The sequence below is a fragment of the Bubalus bubalis genome, chromosome 3 (assembly GCF_019923935.1).
Source record: "Bubalus bubalis isolate 160015118507 breed Murrah chromosome 3, NDDB_SH_1, whole genome shotgun sequence".
Taxonomy (NCBI): domain Eukaryota; kingdom Metazoa; phylum Chordata; class Mammalia; order Artiodactyla; family Bovidae; genus Bubalus; species Bubalus bubalis.
In genome coordinates, this window is record NC_059159.1 from 26,985,428 (window position 1) to 27,003,546 (window position 18,119).

Consider the following 18,119-nt stretch of genomic DNA (forward strand, 5'->3'; position numbering starts at 1 on the left):
ACTTCTTCTGTTCCCCAAGTGTCCTTGGGGATAAGACTCAATCTCTGAGACTCCTCTGTAAAACGAGAGGTCCTTACCTCTCTAAGTCCATAGGGTCGCAAAGAGCCGGACACGATTGAAGCAACTTAGCATAGCGTAGCATAGCATACCTCCTTAAGACCTTGTCTTAATCACCGCAGACCCCATCCGGATACTGATTCTGTGCCAGACACGTTGTAGACATTGCTTATAAGTGTTCTATTAATAAAAGCATGTAATCCTCACAGCAACCCTCTGGTGGGTACCAATATTATCCCCATTTTACAGATGGGGACCTGAGTCTCAGATTACCAGGGTGAGCTGTGGGAAGCTCCACGCTGAGCAGGTGACGGAGCCAGCATTTTAGTGCAGGCGGTTGGTGTCAGGGCCCATGCTGTCACCGTGATTTTATCCTGCCACTCAACCAAACGAGGAATAGGTGCTAAGGTCATATCTCTTTTACAGGTGAGCGACTGAGGCACAGAGACGTTTAGTGACTTGCCTAAGGTCACACAGCTGGTGTGAATCCCGGCATCCAGGTCTAGGGCCCCTGCTCACCCTTCTATAGCGATGTGATGCCAAGAGACTCACGGGAGCCAGGGTGAATGTGAGGGGGTGCGGGGCCATGAAGCTGTGGCTCAGACCAATCTCTCCTCTGTTCACTCCTCAGCCAAGTGTCCGCAGTTCCCCACACAGCCCCTGGAGTGCAGCAAGCAGCTGGACGAGCAGGCGCTCCAGCAGGAACAGCCTGGGCCGTGCCCCCAGCCTGAAGCGAAGGAGCCCAAGTGGGGAGCGGAGGTCCTTGTTGTCGGGTGAGGGCCGGGAGAGCCAGGATGAGGAGGAGAGCTCGGAAGAGGAGCGCACTAGCCCAGCGGGCAGTGACCGCCGCCACAGGGGCTCCCTGGAGAGGGAAGCTAAGAGCTCCTTTGACCTACCAGACACACTGCAGGTTCCCGGGCTGTACCGCACAGCCAGCGGCCGCAGCTCAGCCTCTGAGCACCAGGACTGCAACGGCAATTCGGCCGTGGGACGCCTGAGTCAGGCTGTGCGGCCCGATGACCCCCCGCTGGACGGAGACGATGGTGATGACGAGGGCAACTTGGTGAGGCCCGTGTGGGCACAGTGACCTCTCACCCCTGACTTTGAGTGAGGGGAGCTGTGCCTGACCTGGTGCAGGACTGGACAGCTGCCTCCCAGTTGTTTGGAATTCAGGCAGTTACCATCACGCTCAAGGGATCCCAAGGGGTATCAGCCCTGAAGCCAAGGTCCAAACAGCCCCTTTGTCCCTCTGCCTACCCCCACCAAGCCCCAGATCCTCATCATGCCTGGGGCTGCAGCTCTGCGTCCTTGTTGGATAAGAATGACTTCAGGCAGATGTGTATGAATCTTTCATGGCCCTCCCCCGTGACTCAGAAAGACCCATCACTCATCTCTCCAAACTGATGCCCTCCTCTGTCCCCCTCTCTTGTATCAACCTCATCACAAGCTTTGATTTCACGCCACTTTTACCCATTCACCTTTCCCCAGCCCTCTCACCACCACCTTTAACCCTGGGGACGGGGCTCAGGGACCTGGGACCTCAGGGTTAGCACATGAGAAGGGGTGGGTGTCTCCTCATCCCAGGTGTGTCTTTGAACAGACAGCTGTGAAGGGGACAGTGTTTGATCATTCCAAGCCCAGTGGGGAGGGAAGGACGGAATGCAGGCAGGGGGCCGGGCTGGAGTGGAGAGAGTAGACTAGGAGTGAGGGCCATGGAGCTACTGAGGAGTGAGGGGTCAGGACCTGGGAGACCTGGCCCCGCTCACTCCCCGGCCATCCTTCTACAGAGCAAAGCAGAACGGCTGAGGGCGTGGATCCGAACCCGGCTCCCTGTCTGCTGCCTGGAGCGAGACTCTTGGTCTGCCTACATCTTCCCTCCTCAGTCAAGGTCAGCACCCCGACCTCTCCTTCTCATGGGTAATTCTCCTGTGACTCCATCCCAGGGATGCTAGAAGTGTCCCTTGACATGGGGGTGGGTGAGAGCAGGGCCTTGGGCCGGGAGGGCCCAGGATAGGTAGGGGCTGGGCAGTGCCGCTCACCGCCATCCCGCCTTACCCCCACTCAGCCTTTGCCTCTGTCTTGGAGCAGGTTCCGCCTCCTGTGTCACCGAATCATCACCCACAAGATGTTCGACCACGTGGTCCTCGTCATCATCTTCCTGAACTGTATCACCATCGCCATGGAGCGCCCCAAGATCGACCCCCACAGCGCTGTGAGTCGCTGGGGCTGGCGGCAGTTTCTGAGTGCCTGCTTGGTGCCCTGCCCTCCCGGGTTGGAGGATTTGTACCCATGCAGTGAGCCAGGCAGGCAGGGAGGCCCAGAGAGACGCGGAAGCAAGGAGCCAGGAATCTCCCTGATTCTGACCCTTGCAACTGGCACCCCGGGATGCTTCCTGTATCCTCACCTGTTTCCCTTCTGTGAAAAAGCAGCCGGCTGCGGGGCTTGCTCCTAGCCTGGGCAAAAGCAAGCTTTGTTGCCCCTGGCAGTTTGCAGTGGTGCCTTCGTGTGTGCCGGGGCTTGTGAGGCCTGTACGTGAGTCAGTGAGTATTGCAGGGATGCCAACAGTGAGCCTGGCCCTAGCTGGTCTGAGTGGTCAAGGGTCTCCTTCTCACCAGGACCTGTGCACTGATGGGGAGGCACCCTGCCCAGCCCGCCCCATGGGTGATGCCCCAGAGGGGAGGGAAGCTGTCCTTTGCTTCTCTGGGTCTTGCCAGGTTACAAACAAGTAGCATTTTAGGGGCCTTCAGGGGAGCATTGGTCACTTATGCTTGGCTTTGAACCTGCCATCCTCCTCAGGTGAGGAGAGGCCACGGGTCAAGGTGTGTGGACGCACTCCTTCAGGCCTGGCTTCTTTGGGATGGGCCTGGCCAGTCCTGGGAGCTCTCTCCCCAGGCTGGCATCACAACCTGTCCCCTCCAGCAATGATCTGAGGCCTAGAAAGGTGGGGGGCTCTGTTTCCCGCCCATGACATCTTGCACCACCAACTTGGAGGTAGACCCTGTTCTTGTTGCTGCCTCCCACAGCATTGTTCAGATTTCAACGTTATAGAGCTTCTGTTTCCCATTAGGGTGGGCTCCAGCCAGGTCGGTGGGAAGGGGTGGTGGTGGCGGAGGGAAATGGGCAGTGGAGGGGCCAGCCTGGGAACAGGTGAGAGCCTGTATGCGTGCAGTAAGGGTGGCCAGTCACACCAGCGCCCTCATCCGCCTCCTGCCTCAGAGCTCGCCGTGGCCAGGTCTCTTCCTCACCCTCCCTCTCAGCCCCTCCATCTCCAGCTCTATCACGTGCTTCTCCCTCTCCCCCCTTTCCCTGTTTCTCACTCCCTCTGACACACTTTACCCGCTGCCTCTCCAGCTGTCTACACCCCTCTCTTGGCCATACAATGGTGGAATCAGCTCACAGATATCAGGGGATTGGGCCGCCTTCTTTCCTGCCCAGCCTCACGCTATGCTTGGCATAAATATGGTGCCTGGGGATGCACAGCCTGTACTCAGGCCCCCATCTTGCCCTGCGGCTCGATTTCTGGGGCACACAGCAGGAGAGCAAGTACGTGGAGCAGGGACGAGTAGGATGGAGCATCGAGAGATCAAGCTAAATGCTGCTCCAGTTTTAAGAAAGGAATCAGTGAATAGGGCCTGAGCTCTGGGGCTCAGATGGCAGCACTGTGGTGGGAATCACTTTCCCTCGAGGCAGTTCCAGGAGGTAGGGGCAGGACTGGGACTGTGCTCAGAGCTCTGAGCGAGTCAAGGGGCTTGACGCTGGCTCCGTGTGTGTGTGTGTGTGTGTGTGTGTGTGTGTGTGTGTGTGTGTGTTTGAGGGACCATGGGAAAGCAGGGAGGAGATTGCATGTTGAGGAGAGTGGGTGGTTGTTCCTAGTTAAACACTGAAGGTAGTTCCTGGCTTCTGCGTGCAAAGCAGACCTGGCCCACGGAGGGGGTCCCGGTGGCAATACCTGCCTGCTCTCTTTTACAGGAACGAATTTTCCTGACCCTCTCCAATTACATCTTCACCGCAGTCTTTCTGGCTGAGATGACAGTGAAGGTGATGGGGAGGGGACGGTCAGCATTGGACGGGAGCCATCTGGTTCCCGGCTGTGGTGGGGAGGGCAGGGGAGAGGCTGGGCCACAGAGGGGGCAGGGCTGGGGACTGGCTGCAGGGAGGAGGCAGTGTTGGTGACGCAGGGGCATCCCCAGGTGGTGGCGCTGGGCTGGTGCTTTGGGGAGCAGGCCTACCTGCGTAGCAGCTGGAACGTGCTGGACGGGCTGCTGGTGCTCATCTCCATCATCGACATCCTGGTGTCCATGGTCTCCGACAGCGGCACCAAGATCCTGGGCATGCTGAGGGTGCTGCGGCTGCTGCGGACCCTGCGCCCGCTCAGGTGCAGGCACACCCTGATGGCCAACACCCCATCTGCCCCTGCCTCTGGCCTGTGACTCCACCAGGAACCCTGCCTCGCACTCCTGGCATCACTTCTCACTTCGTTTAGCTATGGCCCTGGTGGTCTCCCTCCACAGGCACCCCCCTCAGGGACGCCCTCACGTGACACACTCCAACAGGGCACGCCGTACAAGGGCCCATACAGCATGAGGGCCGTACAGGGCCCTCATGCCCTTCAGCTGCAGCTCTCCCTGTGTGGAACCCTCAGGGGCAAAACTTGAGTCTCCCTGTGAAGTGACAGACTATTTCCTGCTTCCCTGCTTTCTCCCCCATCCCAGGGACTACCCACCAGGAAACGCTTCTAGCAATGGATCTGCACTGTTAGGAGACCCTCCCCAATCAGACAGTCACCCTGAACCCCAACTGAGAGTCAGAAATTTCCATGGGTGGGGACATGGATGAGGCAGATATTGACTGACCAGTGAGGTTTTCCTGGCTGTGATAATCCATCTCCCTGCCTGCCCTCTACATGCTCCACACAATTCTGCATCCCTGGGTTGAGTCACCACCCAAACCCCATCCTAGAGGTATAGGTGTGGGCGTGGGTGGGGGTCTCTGCACAGTGAGCCCAGAAAGCTAATCTCTTCCCTCCACTAGAGCCCGGGATGGGGACCAGTGAGCCAAGATGGGAGGGGGTGGCAAGCAGGGCAAGGGAATGTCTGAGCCGGGAACCCCTCTTACCCGCCTCCCTTTCTCCCCAGGGTAATCAGCCGGGCACAGGGGCTGAAGCTGGTGGTGGAAACGCTGATGTCCTCGCTGAAGCCCATTGGCAACATTGTGGTCATCTGTTGTGCCTTCTTCATCATATTTGGCATCCTAGGGGTGCAGGTTTGTGGGGGTCCAGGGCCAGCTGTCAGCAGAAACCCGAGGAGTGGCCTTCCTCTTGGCCTGGATGCTGTGGCTCCAGGAGCTGCTGCCAACTTTACCCTAGAAAAGCCTTGAAGCCAAAGGCCCTCGGGCTCCTTCACCTCCTGGGCATTTTGCAGAAAACTGGGAGCCTGGCAGAGGCCCGCAAGGGGAGAGGGCCTCGAGGGGCTTCTGACCAGTGCCGCATAGGCTGCCGTTCTGCCCCCTCATGCACTGCTCTGAGTGCAGAGGCTGGCCTTGGCCTGCAGTCTTCTCAGGGGTCCCCTCCCTTCCTTCCCTACTGGAGCCAGTGGGCTGCAGGCCAGGCCTGGGGATCCAGGGCCCAGACAGCTGGGCCAGGTTAGCAGTGAGCTGGCAGGCAGGCGGGTGCAGACCCCAGACGACGCAGTAAGTGGGGGCTGCTGGGGAAACTTGGCCTCTGGCCCAGGGAGGGAACTTGGCTTTAGAGGAAAAAGAAAGGGAGCTGCCTGCAGGATTTAGCAGGCACCTCCGGGAGCCAGGGGAGCCCGTTCATCTCTCTCCTCCAGAGTACCCCTCCTTGCTCCAGGCTCCAGACATTTCAGCTATAGCATAGACGTCTGGCTGTTGGGCCAGAGGGAGCTTCTGGTTGGCTGCCCCCCTCCCTGTCCCCTCCTTTGGCTTCCTGGGGTCTCCATTCTGCCTTGGGCGGGGGAGATCTTCTTGGGTTTCCTCAAATTCTCTGGCTCCAGAGACCAGGCCAGAAAACATTTGCTAAGACTATGTGGTGCCTCTCTGTACACACGGTGCCCCTTCCACTTCTTACTTCTGGCCTACTTAGGCCCCCTGGTCCTCCTGTCCCTCAGTCACTTCCCCACAGTCATAGCCTGGTCCATTCTAGGGTGAGGGTGAGCTTTCCAGTCAGAGGACCTGAGTTTGAGCCCCCTTTTCGCCAACTTCTGGTTGTATAAACTTAGTGAGTGAATTTGCATCTCCAAGCCTCAGTTTTCCTCATCTCTTGAGTGGAATCCATATTCCTTGCCCGCCCCCACCATTAAACCAGATCTCTTGGCCCTCCTGCAGTGTGTCTGATTCAGTGGGTCTGGGGTGGTCCTGAGAATTTGTATTTCCAGCACATTCCTGGATGATGCTGATGCTGCTGTCCAGGGACCCCACTTGGAGAATCACTGGCCTCCCCCTTCGTAGGAAATGAATGACTGTCCCCCTCCTTTCACCCTTTCCCAGTCCCCTCCCCTAGGACCTTTCCTTCCTCTCCAGGGACTCTGCTCCGAGGAGCCTGGAGGAAGGGGTGCCTACAGGGGAGTTCACTGTCAGTATGCCTCTGACTTGACCGAGCACCTGGCCCTCACTTAGGGTGTACCTGGAGCTCTTAGGCCCCAGGGCTGGTCTGGGCTTCCTGTGCTCACAGCTCACTTCTTTCTGTGTCTCTGGTTATGTGCGTGTTCAGCTCTTCAAAGGGAAGTTCTTTGTGTGCCAGGGCGAGGACACCAGGAACATCACTAACAAGTCTGACTGTGCCGAGGCCAGTTACCGGTGGGTCCGGCATAAATACAACTTTGACAACCTCGGCCAGGTGAGTCCCAGGCTCTAAGGTGGAGGTGGGAGAGGTGGCAGGAGTCTGGGGAGGATGCAAGTCCGTGCTTAATGATGCATGCTGGGCAGTTGGCTCACCTGCTTCATCATGAGTGAATGGGTCCTAGTGGGACCTCCGTGCAGTGAGATGATATATTTCTTTAGCACGGTACAAGAGGCAGGTGTATTGTCAAGATGATTCTTTTTCTCATTCCACATTCATAGAAACAGAAACGTAGAAAATGAAATAGCTCGCTCAGTTTTGCTGGTTTATTTCCCTGCCCCACTCTGGTTTGGTTTCTGGATTTCCAGAACTCTGGGGCCCGTTGCTCTACCTAGCTGAGGTCATCTCCCATGGCTCTTCCGGCTTCATAGCAGCCATGGAGCATTGGGACAGAGAACTCTCATGGAGCCTGGAGTGTGACTCCAGGCTAACCTCTGAAGGCCTAGGGTCTCCAAGCTATTGCCAGGAGGTGCTTTGGGGGTCACTGGTGGGTGTCTTGGCTATACACCCTAGGTTTCAAATGGTCCTTTCCTCCCCTTCCCCCCCAGGCCCTAATGTCCCTGTTCGTGCTGGCCTCTAAGGATGGCTGGGTGGATATCATGTATGATGGGCTGGATGCTGTCGGTGTGGACCAGCAGGTAGGGCTGAGGTGGGCAGTTTCCATCTTTGGACTCAGGTCACTCATGATGGGCCAGCTCCAGGTGTGATGCGTGCAGGCAGCGGTTAGAAAGACAGCAAAGCAGGTTGGCAAAATGCCATCCAAGAGGTATTACATCTTAATATCAGAGGCTGTAACTGGTGGCCTGAGGACAAATGTGGGCTTGCTTTATTGGCTTGCAACATATTTAAAATTTTAAATTAGTCATAAACAATTAAACAGATTCCCTGGTAGCTTCTATGGTGAAGGATCTGCCTGCCATGCGGGAGACCCAGGTTCAATCCCTAGGCTGGGAAGATCCCCTGGAGAAGGGCATGGCAACCTACTCCAATATTCTTGTCTGGAGAATTCCATGGACAGAGGAACCTGGCAGGCTACAGTCCATGAAGTCAAAACAGTCGGACATGGCTGAGTGACTAACACTACCATTAAACAATTAAAAATTGACAAGTTTCATATGAAAAATCCAGATTTGGGTCTGCTCAAGTCCAAAGATCTGGAAACACTGGATTTGCATTCCCTAAGGGCAGGAGTCGACTGAAACAAAGAAGCAACTCCCCCCTTTTTGGATAAAACATCCACTCTCTACTTGGCCACAGTCCCCAAACCTCTCTACCGGCTAACACCAAATGCATACCATTCATTGGCATCACCTGATGGATCTGTGTATAACTGAGCATGCAGGCCCTGTCTTAAGGAACCCAGGTTGGGGGGCGGCACCTGTGACCGTTACCCTCAGGCTAATATCTTCGCTTGTCCTTCCTGCTCCCCACCAGCCCATCATGAACCACAACCCCTGGATGCTGCTGTACTTCATCTCGTTCCTGCTCATCGTGGCCTTTTTTGTCCTGAACATGTTCGTTGGTGTGGTGGTGGAGAACTTCCACAAGTGTCGGCAACACCAGGAGGAAGAGGAGGCCCGGCGGCGGGAGGAGAAGCGTCTACGGAGACTGGAGAAAAAGAGAAGGAGTAAGGAGAAGCAGATGGCTGGTCGGTAGTCTTTCCACATCTCTCTGAGTCATACTTGACCTTGGCCTTGCGACTGTAGGGGGCCAGGGGCTGGGGCTGGGGCAGGGAGAAGATGCTCCCACCCCCTCCCCACCTCCTTCCCCTCGAGAGCATGTCAGCCTTTAGAGCCTGCATGAAGCAGACCAGTTCAGCCCTGTGGGGTAGGGGACCTCCCCTCTGCGGGCCTCCCAGTCTCAGCATCATGCTCCCCAGATGATGCCAGTGGGAGCTGATGCACAGTCCCTCCCAGCCTGACTCCGAGAGGAGCCTCATGGGGTGAAAACCCCGCTTCATTGCCCTGTGCCCGTATCCAGGGACCCTGACCTTGGCACTTGGCGCCTTACCCACCCCACGGTTGGTGAGCAAACATCTTCAACCTGTGGCTGCCCAGTGTCTGTAGCTGATGGGCAAGGCCTTGGCAGACCGTGCAGATGGACCGTGGTGTGCAAACCCCAGACCGCTCCTTTCTCCCTGTTACCAGTAAAACTCCCTGGCTTCCCGACTGTCATTTTTTTTTTTTTTTTTTTTGCTAAGCTGTTCAAAAATACCCACCCAGCTCAGGGAGGGTCTGAGGTCACAGGAATTCTAAACTCATGACGCTCTGGCCTTAGACCCTTTAGCCCTTCATCTACGACCTCCAACACCTCTTGCCATTGACCGGGTGAGGCCCCTACCCCAGGCCTCCTCACACTCCTACTATGGGTGGCCAAGACTAAGCGAAAGACTGCAGATTCCCGGACGCAAGGCGTGAGTGCGGGTCCTGTTGTGTCCCCATGTGTCTCCAGGTGTGTCTGCACTCGAGTCACCTCCCAATCTCAGGGCTCCTGCCTGTCTGTCTGGTACTCAGCAATCAATCAGCGTAACTCTCTTTCAGTCGCCCACGTCTCTCCAAGTGTCTTTACGTGTGGGTTTTTCTAAGCTTTTGTGTGTCTGTCTCTGTTTCGTCTGCGGGTTTTCCCTCTTCTCTCCACCCTTTCACAAGCCATCTTCCTTACGCTGATAAGATGTACGTGGTGCTCTGCGTTTTCGCTTTGGTTTGTTACAATGTGAGCACTATCAAGCAGGTGGAGGGCTGTGGTGCCCCAGCCCCTGGCTCTAGGGCATCTGGAGCCAGGGGAGGGCTGTTGGGGGCTGTGAAATGGAAGCGGGCGGGACAGAGCTGATGCACCCTGTGAGAGGGGCTGCTCCAGGGTGAGGACACTGACCTCTAGGCAGCAGCTCTGGGATAGGGGTCCCATCTTTGTTCCTGGTGGACGACTGAGGCTGAGCAGGCGTACTGCCCCCAGCAGCCATGCTCCCACCCCTGCCCCGTCTGCCCCTCCTTGCAGTCTGTCTTCTCGGCAGGACATCTGCAGATGGAACTCTTTTGGCAGGAGGTACCTGTGGCCCTGCCTGACCAGCTGGCTCCCCTTCTGGGGTCTGCAGCCTTCTCGGGTGCAGCTGAGGCCACAGCACAGGGAGTGGACATCTGTTCCGAGGACAGGCTTCCTCCTCTCCTCGTGCCTCCGACTCCCTGCCCCTGTGACCCTGATGAGCTGGCCAAATTGCTCAGCTTCCTCAAGTGCCCTGTGTCCAAGCTTGGGGCTGGTACTTAGGACCCGCCACCCTTGCTCAGCATGCCCTATTCATAGGCAGAGTGAGGGTCACAGCCCAGGGGAAGCGAGCTGCTGAGGGGGCCCTGCCCAGCCCACCTGGTCCGGCCAGTGACCGATGTCGTGTTTCATTCTTTTAGATCTAATGCTGGACGATGTAATTGCTTCCGGCAGCTCAGCCAGCGCGGCGCCAGGTACTGCGTCTGGGGTTGTGGGTTCCAGGGTATGGCCCCGGGCGGTCAGGCCCACGTTATGTGTGCGGGCATCCTCTTTGCTCCCTCTCCATGGCTCACTGATTCTGTCTTCTCAGGGTGAGGGGTTCTGGGTTCTGTGGTGTCCCGTAGGCCTGTGCTAGCCGGACAGGAGTTGAGGGCCTTATCACTCCCCTCCAGCCAACTTCTCTTGGTGGACCCTCCTTGTCTGGCCAGCTTTTGAGGCCCTGCTCCCGGCCCTCTGCCACCTCTTCCCATTCCTGTCCCTCCTCCTGGGTCACACAGTTCGATTATTAGAGCTGCAAATCTCTCCCGCCTCCTTTTGTCTGAACGGGAGACTTTGATCCAAGCAAGCAGGATGAGAGGAGCAGAGAGGGAAAGGATTTGTTTCAAAAATGTAACAATGAATAATTGAACAGACTCATTAATAGTTAAGTAATCACAGGGGCCACATCATTGCTACAAACAGCAGGAATTGGGACTGGAAGATCTGAGTTAGCCACAAGCTTCTCCCCCAAAAGCCAAAGATTTGGGAGTGAGTTGGGTCATTTTCTTTGAGAGCTGTGTCTCTGGGAGGGCCCTCCTGGTTTTGCCTGCACCCTCCCCCGCCACCCCCCACTAGTCCTCTGGCCCCTGCTCTCCTAACACGGCCCCCAGACAGCGGTTCAGAGGTTTTGAGAATCTGTGAAGTGTTGTGGGGCTGCATTACAGCCTCCGATGTCTCCACCCCATGGTTCCCAACCTGATTGTCCCTAAGGGCCCCCCTTGTCATCTTTTACAACAGACCCCACAATGTAAAAGACCTTCCCTGAAGTTGAGAGCATGTCAGTAATGACTTTGTTTCACTGGTTTTCCTAATCAAAGACGCATCTAATTGCTAATCAGGACTTATGAGCTGCAGAAGCTTTCACGTTGAACGATGGTAAAGACCATTTTGCCGTTAAATTAGTCTGTGGGGTCTTAGCACAGGCGTGTGTATGATTGCATTTAAGCTTTTTAAAATATTGAAAATAACCTCAGGAGCCCCATGTGACTGCCTCCTCAGGCTGTTGAGGGCTTGGGACTCCAGACTGGGAACCATGGGCTGTACCTTTCTCTACTTTTCCAAATTCTCTCAGAAGCCAGGCTCCTGCAGACACTACCCTGTGGGTGCTGGGCTGCCTGATCAAAGGGGAACCCCTGAGCTGCCATTTGAGAGGTCATGCCTGGGGCCCTCGGTGGGATGATGATGTTTGACATTGGGAGACCACCCGGGGGCTCAGGAGGCTCCAGCCGCGTTTTATCTGGGTTGCCTGGGCCCACATCTCTGAATTGGGCTGTACTGTGAGTTCCTGATGTTAAGGAATGAGAGGAGGGTGAGGGGACGTGGCCTTCAGCTCCTCCCTTATGGGTTCACCTGGTCTGCACGCTGATGTGTCCACACAAACACACTCGCACCAGAACACCATGGGTCTGGCCTCAGAGGCTTCTCCCCCAAGAGTCAACCCATGCGGATTTCCATGGCCCCTGAGACCATCTTCTGACACACCCACTTAATGATAAGCACTGTCTTGACTCTCATACTGCACCCCCTTCTGGGGACATTCTGCCGTGGTCCTGTGGCACAGGCAGGTATATACACTGGTTAACATAGTGTCTCACCTTTCCCGCTGGTGATGAAGACTCAGAGACCCCAGACAAGGGCTCAGACCACCCCTATCCCTCTTACCTAAACCTGTTGTTCTGCGTGGTCTATACTAGAGTTTTCCAAACTTTCCTGTGCCTAAGAATCCCCCAGAGGACATAACCGAGCCCCCCCTTAGAAACTCTCACAGTGGTCCAGGGTAGGACGTGAGCGTCTGCATCTCCAGTCAGCTTACAAGGCGTGGCAACGCTGATGCATCAGGGTACCCAGTGGTGTGATGGGGATGAAGCCACACCCACTAGTCTGGAGTTGCTGGAATCAAATGTGTGCACCATACTTCCCTGCCAGCACCTCTGCCACCTGTGCTGCCCCCAGCAGGAGCAGAATAGCCAGATCCCAGGGAAGGGCTGAAGGGAAGAGTCTGCTTATCAGGAAAAGGACCTGATGAGACACCTCGGTCCAGCCCAGCTTCCAGGTGGAGGGAGAAAACGGGGCTGCCTCCAGCACCAGATCGACTCCCCTCGGCCTCCTGTGGCACCTGCCTCCAACTTGCCCTCTCTCCTTTTACCAGGACCCACTGATCAGGCCTGGCTACAGCAGCTGAAGTTGGCCTCTGTCTTGGGGACCGGTGTCCCTAGGAGTGACCCCCGCCTTCCTCCTATTCCACCACTCCCCTTTGCAAACCTCTGCCCTGGCTGTGCCTCGGGCTCCCGTGACCCCTACTAACTCACTGTGCCTATGGCTCTCACTCACAGCCTTGCGCCCCCTCCTGCGCCTCTCCTCTACTCCCGCCCCTGACTGGGGGCTGGGCAGTCCTGGGGGGTGCTCTTCTCCTCACTGTCTGACTCTGGTATTTTCTCTGCCTAAGGTAACTCATACAGGTAGGAGGCAGGGAGACAGGGCCAGGGTAGCCGAGGTGCCAGTGACCACTGGTCAAGACCCCCTCCTGGGCTACCGCTGGAGCTGGTAGAGCAGCAGGCCCAGCCAAGGCTCTGCCCAGGGGGTCTCAGCTTCTTCTCTGAGCCCGGGTTCTTGCCTGCAGAACCGAGGGCCAGGGACAAAACAGGTGACATCATCCGGAGCGCAATAGTGAGAGCCTTTGGACAAACTTCGAGGGCACCCTCTGGGCCAAAGCCCCAAGGCTTTGTGTCTAAACCCACCTGGCAGCTGGTGAGGGGCTCTTCAGGTACTGGCTTGGTCGCCTCCTTACAATGTGTACATAACTAACTTTTTGATGGGCCTCCTCTCTCTCTCTGTAAAACAAAGGGATTGGCCAAGGAGATGCTTATCAGGTTGGCCCTGGTGCACTTTGGACCTGGGCTCTAATGGAGGGATTTCTGGCAGCCTGGGCACCTGCTGCTCTGGGGTCAGGGCTGAGGGTAGAGGGGTTCTGTACACACCTCAAGGGCCTGGGACTGGTCTATGTGAACAGATGCCCTGCCTCAGTCGTCCTACCCCACCTTCCCTCTGGGCCTCCACCTGCTCCTTGGGCTCCTAGAGCAAGACCAGGAGGAGGCAGCAGCAGCTCCATCTGGCCTGGGGCTGCCTACACGGACAGCCTGGGGTGACAGGGGAGGGGGGACTTTCTAACCTGTCCTCTGCATCGTCTCAGCTAATAACAGGGCTAATAAGGAGCCGCTTTTTCTAACCTAATTGTATTCAAACATTTTAGTTAATTCTCCATTCATATTTTAGCATAATGGGATCGAGTGCTCTCGGCACTTATGGAGATTAATGCAGAGAAAGAGTTCCAGCTGCTAAGGCAACGCTGGGCGACTAGCGCCCTCTTGTTCTGTGGGTACTGAAGGAAGGAAGGAAGAGGCTGGCTCACCAGGTCTACCTGCCGTGATCGCATCGTTGTGTGGATGACCTGTGGCCTTATGTTGTCCCCTGTCCCCGGCCTCTCCACCCCCATCTCCCTGGGGGCCCAAAGGGCCGCCTGAGCAAACAAAGTCATGGTTGGCTGGCCCATCTCTGGAAACAAAAATATGGCCTAAAGCATCGAACGGTGCACCAGAACACTGGGACTTTCTGCCTCTCGGTTATCCACACCTCAAGGCTGATGCTGGAGCGCGGCAGCTGGTGAGGCTGAATGGGAGCTCTTGGGCACTCTTCTTCCTTCGGCCTTTGGTGGGGGTCCACCCAGGCCACTCCTTGCCTCAGTTTACCTCTCTGTTTAATAGTCCTGCATGGGAAAGAACAGTTATAACCAAGCTGGTCTGAGCCAAAGCTTCCTGCCGCCCTGGCACAGTCCTCAGAGGCTACAGCCCTGGCTGGCTTCCGCCGTAGACTTCCTGAGGGGGAAGAGCTGTCTGGGACCTGAGGTTGCCCCAAGGCCCCCATGCGGTGCCTCTTCTTTCTTTGTGGCTGCCTCTGATGACATGTATCCCCAACTTGGTGTGGCCTTTCCTCACACCTGGAGGAGGGGCCCCCTGTAATCTCCTGCCCCCAGATTTGTTCTGCCTGCTTAGTAGGTCAACCTGGTATGATAATTTTTATAACTAAGTGGTTCACTAATTACAAGAGAAATACGATGCCTCTGACAGATCTCAGACAGTGCTTCCTGCTTCCAGCCCAGCCTGCAGGGGAAGCTGCCCTGGTCCCCAGGAGCAGACTGGGCACTGCCTCATTAGAAACTGGGTGAGCCCTGTGGCCTCCCCTCTGCCCTCTCCCGAATGAGGGTTCAGGAGTCCCAGGCCCTGCCCCCACCGCGGGAGGCCCTCTGAGCGGGTCGGTGCAGTCAGCCAAGAAGACGTCCAATTTCCAATCTCCAGTTTTATCTCCAAATCCCAGCTCTGTTGTAATCTCCTCTGCTCCCCTCAAGAGTCTAAGCACAGTAAAGGAGTAAGAGCCTTCACCTCTCCATTGATGGAGCTTCCTCTGAAGCCAATAAGATCAGTTGTTTTTCGTCTATTGATCAGACCTTACTGCAGAACACCAAGTCGAGGGTGTTATGAGGGGCTGCTGGATTTTGGAGGCTGCCTCGGGGAGGGGGCTCACCCGGTGTCTACTGTGGGTGGGGAGCTCCGCATGTCCTGACCCCTTCTGTGCCCAACCACAGCCAGTAAAACAAATGCTTGAAGGGGAAACACCAAGAGAGGGGCTCCTGCCCAAAAAGAGCAGTGCGTGGAGCGCGAGGATGCTGATGACGCTGGAATGTTTCAGCTCTGGCATTAGAGGCTGGTGGCTGTCAGGGACTGTGGGTGGAGGGGGCACAGTGGACAGGGCCCAATGGCTGCTCTGTTCTCCCTGCTGCCCCACCAGAAGCCCAGTGCAAACCCTACTACTCAGACTACTCCCGCTTCCGGCTCCTCGTCCACCACCTGTGTACCAGCCACTACCTGGATCTCTTCATCACGGGTGTCATTGGGCTGAACGTGGTCACTATGGCCATGGAGCACTACCAGCAGCCCCAGGTAGGACTGAGTGACTGGCCCTTTGGGCCCCACCTCATCATGAGCCTGTGGGTGAAGCTAACCCAGCCCGAGTCAGGGCACCTCGGGCCAGTGCTTGGCCCCCTACAGGGGATCCTCTGGCACCACTTGCAGGGACTTGTGAAGGTCAGTCTTGTCTTGGTTTTACAGGTGAGGACAGTGAGGCTCAGAGAGGTTAGTTGACTTGAGCAACTAACTGGGAAGTGAAGGACCTGGATTCTTCACCCAGCAGATATTTGTTACCTTAAATAAATAAAGATGTTGAGTGTTCTTGACCTGTGAGGATGAAGAAGGCAGATCTGTGCCTACTCTTTTGGAATTTAGATTCTAGTCAGTATCCAGCTCCAGACCTCACCTGTGCTCTTGCTACTTCTGAAATCAGCTCCATCATCTGCCTTACACATCTTAGTTCTCCCATCTGTAAATAGGGACACTGAATTGACAACGCAAAGACCCCTTTCACTTCTAGCATTCCGTGCCTTCCAGCACATTCTCATGTGATCTCCTCACCATCCCTCAAGGAGAGAGATCTTTCAACACAGAGTTTGGATCATACCTGTGAATGAGAAACCTCCTCTATCCTAGAGTGGTGGCCAATGATCAGCCATCATGGTGAGAAGGGAGCAAAGTTCCCCTTAGACTCACCCTGTCTCCCAGATCTGGGAGGAATGATGGAAGGATCAGGACGGGCATCTTCCCTGGGCCTTAAGAGATCTTGCATCTTGCCCCCATCCCTGCCAGATCCTGGATGAGGCTCTGAAGATCTGCAACTATATCTTCACTGTCATCTTTGTCTTGGAGTCAGTTTTCAAACTGGTGGCCTTTGGCTTTCGACGGTTCTTCCAGGACAGGTAAAGGGGAGTGGGGGGGTGAGGGATGGAGGAGTTGGGCACATGTTTCCCAGGGAGATGCCCCAGAGGATCTAGTGCCTAAAGACCTTTCTTGACTCTTGGGGTTCAGACTCCACTCCAGGACCTATGCAGGGCTGATGGTGCAGTGTGGGTGGGGGGATATCCAGGGCCTGGGAAATGGGAGGGGAGAGAGGGAGCCTGCCAAGAAAGGGCCTGGGAACAGCAAAAATCAGTGTGGCCTAGACTGGAGCCAGACTGCCTGGACCAGATCTGAATCCTGGCTCTACCATTTAGACGCTGGTAACTTTGGGTAAGTTACTTAATCTCTCTCAGTTTCTTCAGCCATAGAATGGGATATAATAACTGTATCTACATCACAGAGTTGTGAAGATTTTGAGTTCCTATTTGTAAAGTCTATCAAATAGCACTTGACACAGAGCAAATACCATAAAAGTACTCGATAAAAAAGCAAATGAATGAAGATGAAAAGCAGAGGGGCTAGAACTAAAGTCCTAACCCTACCTGTGGTACCACATGGCTGTGTGACCGTAGCTAAACCACACCTTCTCTGCAGGATGGACAGGCTGGACAGGCTGACCTCCACTCTCCTTTCTGTGGCTGAGAATGTGCCACTCACGTTGCCACAACTACCCCCTCCTCTGCAGTGCCCCCTTCAGGGAGCTGTGTCCTGGGCTTTCAGGTGGAACCAGCTGGACCTGGCCATTGTGCTGCTGTCCATCATGGGCATCACACTGGAGGAGATTGAGGTCAATGCCTCGCTGCCCATCAACCCCACCATCATCCGCATCATGAGGGTGCTGCGTATTGCCCGAGGTCAGTGCCAGCTGCCTGCCCACCATGGCCACTCTTCCAGAGTGACCTGCTCAAGGGGAGACAGCAGAGGTCAGCTCTGACTGGCTAGGGAGGAGGAGGGTGTGGGCTCCATGAGCCTTTCTTCTAGCCTCTGCCAAAGGGGAAGGGTGGGGGTGAAGCCACGGCAGCCTGGCTGGCTGGGGCTGGCTCTCCCACCAGCCCCAGCCCCGGCCCTGGCCCTGGCTCCACCAGCTGTGTGGCCTGGGACCTAGAGGGGCTAGCTCATGACATTGCCCTGTTCTGCAGTGCTAAAGCTACTGAAGATGGCTGTGGGCATGCGGGCACTCCTGGACACAGTGATGCAGGCCCTGCCCCAGGTAGCTGGGAGGTGGGAGTGGGTGGGAAGGGTCCTCTCGGGAAGGAGAGGGTGCTCGCCAAAGGGCTGGGGGGAGCTGGCTCGGAGATCCAGCGGCACCTTTTCCATCGCTTTTCCTCTCTTCCAGGTGGGGAACCTGGGACTGCTCTTCATGTTGTTGTTTTTCATCTTTGCAGCTCTGGGCGTGGAGCTCTTTGGAGATCTGGGTGAGTTGGGGTAGGGAGGGCAGAGGAGCCAGGGCTGGAGACTCAGGGACTGCTGGGCTAACTAAGCCTCTCTCCCTTCCCTCCTCTTCAGAGTGTGATGAGACGCACCCCTGCGAGGGCCTGGGCCGGCATGCCACCTTTCGGAACTTTGGCATGGCCTTCTTGACCCTCTTCCGAGTCTCCACAGGTGACAACTGGAATGGCATCATGAAGGTGAGAGCCCCCCACAGCAAGGCCCCTCCCAGGGCTGGCTCTGGCCTCAAGGAGATGGCCCCACTTCTTGGCTCAGGTTGAACTCGATGTGAATAAAAGCATGTAACCTTCCACCCTCCATGCTGGAACACTCCGGGACTCCCTCTCCCCAAGACATTCTCTAACTCACACCTCCCAGGACAGTGGCTCATGCTCTTTTGCCCCTCGGACACCATCACG

At 56.2% G+C, this 18,119-nt stretch overlaps 1 protein-coding gene across 12 annotated transcripts in view; it reads left to right on the forward strand.

Moving 5' to 3' along the window:
• Positions 1-18,119, forward strand: part of CACNA1G (calcium voltage-gated channel subunit alpha1 G) — a 63,161-nt gene that overhangs the window by 36,919 nt on the left and 8,123 nt on the right. For 4 of the 12 annotated variants that reach the window (XM_025280343.3, XM_025280345.3, XM_025280349.3 and 1 more), the window contains 16 exons: positions 689-1,120; positions 1,845-1,945; positions 2,146-2,269; positions 4,027-4,095; positions 4,248-4,432; positions 5,193-5,319; positions 6,785-6,910; positions 7,462-7,551; positions 8,348-8,540; positions 10,312-10,365; positions 15,272-15,423; positions 16,183-16,292; positions 16,993-17,126; positions 17,412-17,482; positions 17,609-17,687; positions 17,779-17,900. In XM_025280343.3, the coding sequence (XP_025136128.2) occupies positions 689-1,120; positions 1,845-1,945; positions 2,146-2,269; positions 4,027-4,095; positions 4,248-4,432; positions 5,193-5,319; positions 6,785-6,910; positions 7,462-7,551; positions 8,348-8,540; positions 10,312-10,365; positions 15,272-15,423; positions 16,183-16,292; positions 16,993-17,126; positions 17,412-17,482; positions 17,609-17,687; positions 17,779-17,900 (2,169 nt within the window). Of the gene's footprint in view, positions 1-688; positions 1,121-1,844; positions 1,946-2,145; positions 2,270-4,026; positions 4,096-4,247; positions 4,433-5,192; positions 5,320-6,784; positions 6,911-7,461; positions 7,552-8,347; positions 8,562-10,311; positions 10,366-15,271; positions 15,424-16,182; positions 16,293-16,866; positions 17,127-17,411; positions 17,483-17,608; positions 17,688-17,778; positions 17,901-18,119 lie in introns of all 12 variants that reach the window. The other 8 variants (XM_025280344.3, XM_025280346.3, XM_025280350.3 and 5 more) reach the window with 3 other exon arrangements.